Source organism: Dreissena polymorpha, chromosome 15 (genome assembly GCF_020536995.1).
Source record: "Dreissena polymorpha isolate Duluth1 chromosome 15, UMN_Dpol_1.0, whole genome shotgun sequence".
Classification (NCBI taxonomy): Eukaryota; Metazoa; Mollusca; class Bivalvia; order Myida; family Dreissenidae; genus Dreissena; species Dreissena polymorpha.
Window position 1 is genome coordinate 15,979,072 of NC_068369.1, and position 13,249 is coordinate 15,992,320.

General features: G+C 35.9%; 1 protein-coding gene across 3 annotated transcripts in view; it reads right to left on the reverse strand.

The window, feature by feature from the left end:
• LOC127861245 (ammonium transporter Rh type A-like) overlaps positions 1-13,249 on the reverse strand; it is a 42,928-nt gene that overhangs the window by 11,481 nt on the left and 18,198 nt on the right. For 2 of the 3 annotated variants that reach the window (XM_052399657.1, XM_052399656.1), the window contains exons 2-4: positions 4,352-4,544; positions 1,719-1,869; positions 212-356 (exon numbers count right to left, since the gene is read on the reverse strand). In XM_052399657.1, the coding sequence (XP_052255617.1) occupies positions 212-356; positions 1,719-1,869; positions 4,352-4,544 (489 nt within the window). Of the gene's footprint in view, positions 1-211; positions 357-1,718; positions 1,870-4,351; positions 4,545-11,550; positions 11,578-13,249 lie in introns of those variants that run through there. The other variant, XM_052399658.1, reaches the window with a different exon arrangement.

Genomic DNA, 13,249 nt, shown 5'->3' on the forward strand with positions numbered 1-13,249 from the left:
CATTGAATTTGATTCATGTAAACCCTAAACGAAATATCGTGGGTGTTTACTCCCATAGCGTTGCGGCGATTTGCCGGGTTTGAAGGTCGCCAACACGATAATACGCCATAACAGCAATTACGACAAATAGGGCGCCAAATGTACTATGAATGCAATGTAGTTCCAGCGATGAAATTACTACGAGGCATTAAGGAAGAAGTTCGGGACTTACCGATCATCGAGAAGTGATCCGAATGGTACACTGGCTTGGCTTTCGTGGCATCTTTCACCCGCTTGTCGTAGAGGACGCGAGAAACTGCGAGACCGAAATACGCCCCGAATGCATGGATGTACATCGACTCTCCAATGTCTGACGCCTTGAAAAAACACACAATAATTTCACGAAATGCTATGTCCAGTAAGCTTTTAACCTATGCGGCCCGTGTTCAATCCCTGTTCTAGGAAGCATAAGAGATTGGTTGTTGGTCACTATACCGGACAGGTGGGGTTTCCTCCGGGAACTCCGACCCCTCCCCCCCCCCCCCACAATAGAACACCACAACAAGATTAAAACTATATTTCAGTTAAAAAAAACAATGGCTTTAAATTGCAGCTATAAGTCAAGATTATTCTTCCCAAATTTCGTTAGTCAAATTGCCATATAGGTAGGCGTGCAGGGACACATTCCGGTTCCTCAGGCGCTAAAAGGACCTCATTCACTTCGAAGTACCAACACACAACATTGGCGCAAAAATTAGACGCAGCGGCGAAGTGGATATGCTGCCCGTGTCCGCCTATCGATTAGGACGTCTCGGGCTCGATCGTCAAGCTGGGGGCGCTCTAAATATATTCTCTTAAGAATGATTTTACCTAGGAAATTAACTCGAAAGTTTCTCAACAAAACTTAGGATTTCCATGAAATTACGATAAAGCACGAGGCCTGCCATACCCGCGACGATCATCCTTTAGTGCTCGGTGTTAAGACCCAAGTTCTGTTAAATCACCACAACTCATGGGACATTAATGTTCTTTGATTTCGTGGCTTGACAGATCGTCGAATTTAACGCAAACACATTGGAACATGACCGACGAAAAATTTTTTCTTTTCCAAACTCAGAAATCAATGAATTTACGTTTCAACGAAGTAGTGATTTTCAGACAAACCACGAAATTGCCTGCCGAAGAACATACGTGATTTTACATTTCTGACCTCAATTGAATGCTAGTGAGGAATTCCATGGAGTTGAAGAGTTGCAAATCGAATCCGCGACCCGGATTGAGACGTCAGTGAATCCACTGATGTTACCACACACCCTTTATGATATATATCACCGGGTCAATTGGGCGCCGACAACGTGTCTCGCGGATCGGAAACACCGTCGTGCGCAACGAAACAGGGTTTGGGGCATGCATCATTTTACAATCAATAGTCAGACTGACGACGACGACTGTAGGCTGCATACCCTCAGCACTTCGGTTAGCCTCTTTCTGGGTAAACTTGCCTTAATGCATGTGCGTACAGTGTCGTCCCAGGTTAGCCGGTGCAGTCCGCACAGGCTTATCAGGCACGACATTTTCTGCTTTGTTGGTATCTTTCGTTTAAAGGAAATCTCTTCGTAGAAAAAAATCCAGTTTGAGCGGATAGTGTCTTCCAAGATCAATCTGGGTGGACTGCGTCGGCTAGACTCTTTTGGTTAAAAGCAGACCTGCATTTACAAGGTACATGTATATTAACATACCGAGAAAAATCTCGTGCAGATCAGTTGGTTGATTTGAGCGACGACAATTTCGATCAATGTCATCACCAGCAGCTGAAGGGGCGTGGTCTTCCCAAGTACCGCCCCGAACGAGATCAACACCGTGGCGGCGGCGAAATCCAGGCTGATCAACCTGCGTGGCGGGAAAGAGAAATGATAAAAATAATTGAACACGCTTTTATCAGTGGAACAAGTATTTTAAATATATAACACTTTCTAAACATGAGTGGCGATCTGTGAAAACCGGACTTAACGCATGTGCGGAAATTGTCTATCTGTGACGACTGCGCATGTTAATCAGGGACGACACTTTCCGCCGTTTTACTTTTTTCGTTTAAAGGATGTCATCGAAACAAGAATCCAGTTTAGGCGGAAAGTGTCGTCCCTGATAAGGCGTAACAAAAATAATTGTTTGTTTCCGATGGCCCGACCCTACTAATTTTTTGCCGACGTTCCTAATCTTTTTTGAGCCCAAAATTCGAAAAAAATCGGACCGCGTATTTTTGGGCGACGCTCAATAAACTTGTCTACGTTATCCGCATATCATTTGTATTGTTATTGAAGCGCACGTGGTAGCTGGCCAATCAGCAATGAGTTTGCTCACACATAATATTGGGTCATTCATGCGCAGACCCTGTACACTTGGAGTACACAGTCAGTTGATCTTGTCGTCTGACAAAAATATAGCGGCCGATGGCAAATCAACAGAAGCGTACCAATAAATAAATTATTTCTAAGCTGATTACTTAACACCTTTCTCCCGACTATCGATCTAAATTAAAGGATGACAATTAAATAATTAGTTCTATTTCGACGATGTTACACCTTTTTTCCGATTATCGTTTGAAATTAAAAGGTGATAATTAAGTTGTTTTTTTTACCCACAAAAAAATGCTGTTGGAAAGCAATATGTCAGCCAAATTGTATATTTGCTAGGTTTTGTAATGTCTGCAGTCAAACGATATGCACATTTTATTTAATGTGGCAAACGCGTACAATTTTTCGGACTGTCGTTTTCGGATACATTATTTTTCGTCGATTATAATTTATTTTCGAAGTTCTTTATAGAAAAAATAGAATGACGAAAGCACATGCGGTGATACGGACGGTGTGGTTTATAATATTTGAAATTGTATTCACCTGCTGAAAATAAAATTGGAAAGACCATAAAAAAGAACAAAAAGAAAAATTAGTAAGGGCTCTGGATGGGATGGGGGATCTGCCCTTTATTCCTGTTGGATTCCTGCGGCTGCGGTTCCAAGACCCCCGGCCTAATTTTCAGAATTTCAAATTTGGAACAATCGACACCCCTATTAAATGTACATCTATAAAATTACTTATGTTTGTACTTTGAAAAGTACCATACTAGTTATTTCTATATTGAAAAATGTATGTTACATTATGATATATGATATGCCCTTGTTGTCATTAAAGGAAATATAAACAAGTTGATAGTAAATGTATATATATAATTATTTCAAAACCAGTTTTCGCGCATCGAAAAACAAAAACCTGGTTGGCTCAAAGATTTTTGAGACAGCGCTAGCCCTGGTAGATAGACCCCACGACACCAGTACATAATATAATCTGAAAATTTGGTCCTTTGGAAGCATAAACTGCATCCAAGAAATATAATAGCACACCCAGTTTGCTTGGGACTGTTCATAATGATAATGTTACATGCAACACCACTCGCGTCCCCCTAGCATGGTTTTTGGGCTATTTAATATATTATAAATTATAAATAATAAAGTATATACTCCATGATCCCAAAGGAACAGAAAGTATTACAACACTGAATCCATATAGACACTGAGGGTCAAGCTTACTGCGACTTTAGTTATGCCTTTTATTGGTCATAAAATGGACTATTAAAGACGTTGCCAGAAGTCAACATTAAACTCGGAAATAAGGAAAGCAACAAATGCAAAATTAATGAACAGCAAGTTTTTATTTCATTAAAGCATTTATATAAAGCCATATAGCATTACATACATCATCAAATTTATTGTACATACAGTTGTACACAAAAAAATGAGAAGAAGATGCACAATGTACGACATTTTCTAAAAAAAATATTTTTTTTTATAAATTATTTGCCTACCTAACTACCCTAATTTTTTTAGGCCATGCCAGTGGAAACAAACATATTTTTTGCTAGGCCTAAGTCCGAATAGGCCAAATTACAAGCACGCGATGATTGTAGTGATAATTGTATGATTTTGAACAGTTATTCTTATTTCGCGTCCATTTTTTCTTTAAATTAAGGTAATTTCGCTTTAGGGAAAGCGGGCTTGATACATATGCGCAAAGTATCGTAACGCATTAGCCTGTACAGGCAAATCACTTGCTCCCTTTCCCGCAGTTTTTGTATTTTTGATTAAAGGAGACTCTCCATAGCAACATTCTAGTTTATTCGTAAAGTTCTGTGCTGACTACACAGGCTAATTTGGGACGATACGTTCGGCACCGGCATAAGCTTCGTTTTTCCAGAACGAGGGTCATATTTATATGCACAGATTTTCATGATAAGAATAACGAATACAAAACTGGTCTGGATGGCATTAACTTGTGATCGAAGTGGTTACCGCTGCGAGGAGTTAAAGAAAACTAACTCTTTGGCGACTGCGTCGTATTTGTCTCCCTTGAATACTTCGTATTTCGTAAATCCGCGCACGAGAATGGCCCACTGCACAGCTATCGATGCTAGAAAGAAGTTGATGCCCACCGCCGTGTAACCATAGCGACTGAGGAAGGTCATTAAGAAGCCGAACCCGATGTAAATCATTACGTGAACATCCTGAAATGCTGAAATATAGAAATACGTTCACTTGAATACGCGCCATCAAATATCATCTTTTTTCTTGAGTTTGTTACTGTTAGTCAATGCTTGAAGCCATTCTGCGTCTTCACGACGTCACTATGAACGGGGGCGTAAAGGGGTCTATAGGAATATTTTATTTAGAGGTCTCTTTTACGTGCGCAAGCGATAGTTAATGCGTGCGCACACGATAGCTGGTCAACGATGGCACGTATCCGGTAATTCATTATATTTTTGACCTATGCGCTCAGTGCATTCGAAACAAAATTTATGGCATTTTGATAAGTTTCATTGTACAATTACTACGTGTACAGGCTATACATATTTTGTGCGCACGTGATAGCTATCGCGTGTGCAGGTAATAGAGGCCGCTAAATAAAACAAAATCTATACCCCTTTAAAGCCACCGTTAAGACTCGGACTCTTTAATGTAATATTCGTGTTTTTTAATAACTCAGTGATGACGTCACGTTGAAATACAACAACTCTTTCGTTTAAATTTTATAACTGGCTAATCTTCATAAGGAATATATCGCACTGATAAACGATGGGTACAAACGTGTACAAATGAGTTCAAAATGCAAAGTTTGATGATTTTTTCTTCATTTATTCCCAGTCTTTTCGATACCATGCTATATGTATATTCTTAAAACCAAACAAAACGACTGTTGTAATCGAAATTAATGTATATTTGTTGAAGATATTCGATGTTCCAACGAGGGATCGCTTCATCTTTAAAGTATCCCACCTTGAAATGAAATGCATGGTAATCAAAACATATAGATGCAATGTGAAAGTGTGCAAAATTGTCATTAGCCTAGTTAGCAAGTAATTTATTATTTTTTTAATTTTTGAAACCGAAGGTAGGATTTCTATACGTATACGTCCATTTCGACAAACGCGATTATTTTTAAGTTTTAAAGCGCAAAAGACGGATTTCTACCTTGTAAACACAACATATATTCTAATTTTCATAGATAAAATATGTTTCTTATTTATTCTTAAATTGATTATGACATATATTTCATTTCAAGGTGTGTGGCTTTAAAAGTGTATTACTACAGTATATGTCTCTTTAACAAGATGTATAATTTTCAGGGTGTATGTAGACAACGTAATTCAATTCCGACACACTGATTTTGAAAGTGAGACACAGAAACAAAATACATTTCAAACACCAATAAATCATTCAATGTTATCTAAGGAAATGGATACTTTGCTTTTTATGGTAAACTTATACCATTTTATTTATTCTGAACGATAGAAGTAAACGGTTATGGTTTAATATTTCATTACATAGCAAAATTATTAATGCTCTTCGGGTGGCTGGGGAGACGGGGTGTACAATTTCATAGGTTATTAATTTCAATGTAGCTACTGCTTTCATTGGCTACGACTGTTATTTATGCAACAATGAAAACGGTACTTTAAATATTGTATATTAAATTAAACGCGACATTAAATGTCGTTTGAATACCATATGTCAATCTTTATGGCTTTATTATGTATGCTTGCAAAAAAACTGCTATACAATATACAAACCCAGTTTTGAACGACTATACAATGTACATGTATACTGTATTCAAAATATTGCAACATGTAATACGGTATACACGGACCGTTTAAGGTCTCGCAAATAAACTACTTAGTATATCATAATCAGCCTGTATGCGAATACAATTATTATTACGTTGCCAAAATCCGTGACCTAATTCGATATTTGCGGCATTGAACTATTGTGTCCACAGGTGGAGTTTCTCAACTAACCTGGGTGACATTTCGCTGTGCATGCAAAAGTTATATATTCATTTTACGCCAATGTGTGCATAAAAGGGTTCAATTAAACAGCTGAGCCTTGCGCTGGAAAAACAGGGTTTATGCATGGGCGTAAAGTGTCGACCAAGATTATCATGTGCCGTCCGCAGGGCTATATGGGGGACTACACTTGCCGCAAAAAACTGGTATTCCGCTGAGAAGAGACTTCCATCAAGCAATAAACACAATAAAAGCGGACACGTCACACCTGATAAGCCATTGCGGACTGCACAGGCTAATCTGAGAGACTTTTTACGCACATTAATTGAACCCTTTGTTCCAAAAGCAAGTCTTATTAGCAAAGTTATCATAACGTCGTAATTAAAGGACGTTACTTTGTTCACATACTTATTGTGAACACAATTTAAATCAGTTTAAAAAACGATATTAATCTTCCGGTCCAGGATGAAATAAATTAACAAATATGTTCATCTCAAACATGTGTGCTTGTATACGTAAACTAAAGTGAACGAAGATTACATGACGAACCAAGTGCACGCATTTCATTACACATACATACATAAAAACAATGCTTTGAGTGTTTGAACTTTCTATATATTTTTTAAGTTGAACAATAAAAGGATGGGTTTTATTTAAAGAATGTATGTAATTATGCTTGTTTTTATAAAATTATTGCATTCTTCTGCGGACCATATCTTAGCGTATGCGCGTTCTGCCGAATACAACGTGAGTAATCAAATTCAACTATAAGTCAGACTAACGCAGTGACGTCACACCTCTACGAATGATATGCATAGGGAGGCCATTATCAGGTGGAAACAAAAATGCTCAGAAACATGAACAAACAGCCAAACGGAACATAACGGTAACATCGAACCACGTTGGTTGAAATGCTCGAAAAAAAAGTGTTTAAAATGAAAATGCTGAACATGGGGACGGCGAAATCCGTAAATAAAGTTATGAAGAAAAACTCGATTTGGTCGAGAGCCATGCCATACATAGGGATTTAGCTAAAGTTGAATATCAGCCATTTCCTTTCATTTGCATGCCCAACCTTTATAAAATAAGTGTCCCTACTCTAATTTTAATGGACCAACCTTTTTTGTTCATTGTTATGTGTCAACAATTCTGGTAAACACAGAAACACCTAAAGTGTTTTTATTTTTCCATTAAGAATTTATAGAGTAACATTCAGTATTACATGTACTTGATATTAACATTAAAACACCCATATGAAGTTTTATTGGGTGCTACGTGAAAACTCAAGCCAATAAAAGCAAATATGTCCGAAAAGCAAATACCTGACGACCGCTTTTTTACCAATTTCATATGGCTTTGAATTACATACAAGCATATCCCATTTAAAGGGACCTTTTTACGTTTTGGTAAATCGACAAATTAAAAACAAGATGTATCAGATTCGAAATTTTTTATTTTAGTGAGGAAACAGTAATACTGAACCTTTACAATGCTTTAAAATATCGATTATATGTATCTTTTGACGATTTAAAACCTGAAAATTATAAAGCGTTGCAACGCTAAACGATTGAATAATTTGGAGAGTTCTGTTGTTGTCGTTATATTTTGTGATTCTACGAGGACTGTTAATATAAAGTGTAAAATATATCCATCAGTGATAAGCACGAATTGCCGAGTGGTCTAAGAGTAAGACTTTTACTCCAGGGCTCCAGGGGTCAGTGGTTCGAGCCCTGTTGAGGGTTACTTTTATTCTTTTTTTAATTTTATTATTGATTTCTTTTACTGGAGCTTTTTAGATCCAATATTTACATATATCAATATAAAGCATTTAATGACAAACTTCAATACATGCCATAATCTGTGAAAAGGCCCCTTTAAAGAGTGTTTGTGCGTATCCCAGTACAAAAATGGTATGTACATATATATGCGCGTTATATTCTCTTACCATCTCATGTTGCGGATAACATTTGCTTGGCTATACAATGTTGAGTACAAGTATATGATAGATGGGGACACCTGCATGGTTCTTCTTTGACTGTGCATGTAATTCTATACAGTAAATGTCACATTTGAATTTAATTTGTGTGGCGTGTTTTATATCAAGCAATATAAGCTTAAAGCATACAAACCACATTTACCACGGGTAGGATAAATTATACCAAAGTTAAAGATCACTTTGATTAAAAAAAAAAGCTTATTGTTCATTTTCATTATTTACAAGGATGATTACTGATTATTTCAATTTATTTAATGCTTTCCGGTGGTTTATAGAGAAATATCAGTGAATTAAAACTGATAATTTCACTGTTTCAAACAGTGAAAATTATCAGTGAGAATTATCGATAATTTTCATTGTTTACTGTGAAATGACGTCATTTTTTTGACGAAATGACGTCATTATCCCAGCAAAATTCGTTAGTTAAACTCTTGAACAATGTATATAAACTGTGAAAAATGCATTAAATAAAAAGAAAATTTGTTGGATTCGGTGGATTATCGACTTTAATTCACTCGTGATCATAGAAAACATATATTTTCACTCGTGGCTGCGCCACTCGTGAAAATATTATTTTCTATGATCACTCGTGAATTAAAATCGATAATCCACCGGATCCAACAAATATCCTCTATTTGTTACACTTTATGCTTACTGATTATTTTGATTAACAGCAATAATGCTTGCTAAATAATTATAACTCTTGTTTTTTTATATTTTGGATAAATAAAAGGGATGCTGACTGATTAATATAATTTGGTACAATTTTTTTTCTGATTTTTTTTTTCATTCGTTGAAATGGTGCTTACTGATTTATTGAAATTTTGGTGAAAAACAACGTTTTTGACTTTTTTCTTTGATTTATTACAGTTTTTTTTACTCATTCTTTCGATTTATAACATTATTGTGCTTACTGATTATTTTGATTAATTCAACGATGCTTTATGTTCATTTTATTTTACTTTATGATGACTTCTGATAGTGTTGATGTATAACAACGATTTCCCGTATGTATCATGCCATGAAAAGCATTGAAAATATACATACATGTATTGATACTTTTCATCATGCAAAGGAATTTTAGCAGTTTTAATAACAAAGTTCTTATGACATCCGTCATTCGTCGATTGTTCATGATATTGAATTGCTTCATATAAATTGATGTCTTATCTGTTTAGATCTGCATTTTATATAAATGCACAATCTTATTTATTGACATGCGTAGTCATAAGAATATAATTTGTTTTGTAAGATCGTATGGTATTTTTCACCATTTTGGTATGTACGTGCTTTAATACTTTGAAAAAAATGACGTCATTTAACAATGCTTATCAAGCCCGGCATCGTTGATGGTGCGATTTATATTAACCTTCAATGTTTGCCATTTTCTCATCAACCGTCTTTTGATGCTCTCATCGTCTTGATTACGGAAGTAGAAGACTCGTTTGGGGGTAAACTCTATAACCAAAATACAACGCAAATACATGTTTCATTTTATGTGCGTATGAATATCAACGCTTAATAGTATCCGATTACAATTTATTGGATTGTTTACTGTCATATACCATATACCGCACTGTAGGATGTTTTTATTGAATAGGATGTCCCTTACCGCAGTGTTTACCGTAAATTATTTTGGTCTATTCATCGTCTTGTGCACAGACAACGGTGGCTGGTGATTTAAATTTGAAACTGTGTACCGAATTAACAAATCGTTTATTTCATACTTGTTTTTGTTTCCTTTTAACTGAGCAAATACATAAACAATAACATTTTTGGTACAGATATATCGGTCAGAAATGTCAAAACAATTTATTATGTCCCACCGTGGCACTGTGTATAAAGCGAACAATCAACAGAAGAAACAATGTTTCTTTGTAATTTTCTATTCGGACACTTTCGGTAGAGATATCTTTTAACTTTTAACAGCGACATACGATGTACAAATACCATGTTTGTGTATTTTAATCAACCTATTAAAATCCTTTCAAAATGGTTCAATAGTGCATGAGTTTTGTAACAAAACAAGCTTTATAAGATTTATTTCAACTTAACACTTACTCTGACAGACTAATTTCATGGTTGACCAAATACTGCTTAACTCTATTCAAAGAGCTCTTTATTTAAGCCATGCTGTTTAACCTCATCTTTTGTATTGGTCAAGGGTTATTATGTGCGACCCACAACACAGATGTGAGAGATTACACATTAATGGCCGCCCTTTGAGAGGTTTCCTAAAGCCGTTTATTCGTTACACTCGACCTGTATTATATGTCCTGCGGGAAGCATTCATGGACATTGTTGTGAGCGAAAGCCGAATACTTCATTTTAAAAAATGACCCCAAAAAGAGACACCAGTAAGGGCAGAGTATGAAGAATTCTTTAGCGGACAAAATATACGTCGCATTTTAGTAATACACAAAAATCCGTTCAAGATCGTTAACATTTTATTATACATATTGCAGAGGATACAATTCGGTTAGAGTCAATGTGGACTGATGTTTACTTATCGAACAAAAATAGGAGCGCCTCTCCTTTTCTCTACAGTCGTGTGATGATTGCTCATAAACAAACATATATTTTAATATTAGTCTACGACATAAGTATTATTTCGCTCCCTTATTTACAACGCTCTTTTTTTTCAATCTGTGACAAAAAGTTGAATAATCTCCATTCCGACAATCTGTGAACCAGTCCCTTTATTGGATTGGTATCCAAATGAAGAAATAGTACCAACCATTAAAGGTCACACCGTATTATTGCAACCGACCCGCACAGACAAAAAGTCGATCAGACAAAGCCGAAAGTATAACAACTCTCCTGTGCTGGGTGAGTTCAGTTGGGAATAAAAATATCGGTGAACAACTTGCAAAACAGGTTGTTAAAAGAGCGAGACATAATGTGCGTTTTTTTTTGCAACCTCCGCGCAGAGATTTGACGGGAACCAGCATAGCTGGATCAAATCCCTGCCTTCATAACACACAACAGGATCAATCTCCACGCAGAGTTGTCGTTCCTTGTTATCACATACACATGAATGTAATGTAACCGTCGTGCAAGAGATTGCCACAGGATGATAGCCTAGCCAGTGGTACAATAATTTATCCGTTGTTATCTTTTGCTTTTTTAATTTAGGTAATTATTTTTTATGAACCTAAACTTATACACTATTTTCAAAATGCAACAGAAAATATTACTACCTTTTATAATATAATACTTAAACCAATAAAATAAAATCCTACCAAATCTGGTGGGATTTTCTTGTGATGGCAGATGTTGTACGTGAGAGCCAGGAACGACAACTCTGCGTGGAGATTGCGAGACAAAATGTGCGGTTTTGGAGGTACCGGACTGGCCTTTTTAAGGCCACGAAGTGTTTTGTTGTCGTAGTTTATCAACAAAGATCACAAATTGCCGAGAGGAATCACATTAAAATGTCAATATGAATAAATTGAGACAAATATCATCTATAATGTCCAGCGAGGGCCTACCATACATGCATGTTAAAGCGCAGTTAACAATCCCTTAATGGCCATTAAATTGCCACGTTAATAAGAGGCTACACTTGATGGATGATAAGGTTACACTAAGATAAGATCCAATTCAGCTTGTTGATGACGTTTCATTTTTAAATTCTACTATATGGCTGTTTGATCGAGGTCTTGATGACGATTTCAGGTAAGGGTGGTTTTGCGAGTCGTCGAACAACGTTACGATTATAGAATATAGCTGCAATACGTGCCTGTTTATCTCGGTCCCAAAACTTTCGCATCCGATTATGCTTTACCCATTCATGCCTAGCGTCCTGAAAAAAGGACATTGCAAACAGCGTAAACCCAGATGAGACGCCGCATGATGCGGCGTCTCATCTGGGTCTACGCTGTTTGCTTAAATGAATTTCTTTATGAAATATTCTAAATATAGAAATAAATATACTTGACACCCCTAATTTTGGAAATAAATTGATCCAATTTAGAAGGATGGGAGAGTCCACTGGGCATGAATGGGTTAAATACATTTGAAACATGTTCATGCTCGTCATTGAAATATATGCCACAATATTGGATCTATTTTCCAATACCGGAAAAAAACGGAAATAGATACAATAAAATATATATTACGTTAAAATTCCCAGCAAATAACACATGCATGTCACGTATATGCATGATTATTCCCCGTAGACTCGGAAATAATGGCATGCTAATTACCGGCTAGTATTGTAAAACCATCAACATACAAAATTTGCATGCATTAATTAATGAAATAAAAATGATATCTTACACTTACCCCGATACATTCTGTGTCATTTTTACAATTTTTATATAACGTATGTTTTAATGCTGATATTATTCCATCAGAATGGAATAAAATGATTATTAATCATATTCCTAAAAATAATACGTCAGATCCAAGGGATCCTTTATCTTTCTTGCTCAATGTATAAATTATATTGTTCGATTTTGAATGACAGATTATCCAATTGGTTTGAAAATGAAAATATTATAATTGATGAACAAAATGGTTTTCGTAAAAAGAGAAGCGCAATTGATCAGATTTCAACCCTTACCAATATTCTTGAGACATGAAAGAAGTTTAAGTTATCGACGTTGTGTGCTTTTACTGATTTCAAAAAGGCGTATGATTTTATAGATAGAAATATTTGATATTGGTATAGGAGGAAAGATTTTAGATGCTTTAAAGTCTCTATATAGTAATGTTACATCATGTGTTAGAATAAATGGTTTATCTAAAGATTTGTTTAATGTTGAGTGTGGCTTGAAGCAGGGTGCTCGTTATCCCCCCTTATATTCAATCTGTACATACATGATTTAGCTCTACGTATTAAAGACAAAGATAAAGGTGTTACTCTTGATAGTAGTAAAATATGCATTGCATTATATGCAGATGATATTGTTCTATTAGCAGAAAAGGAAGAAGATT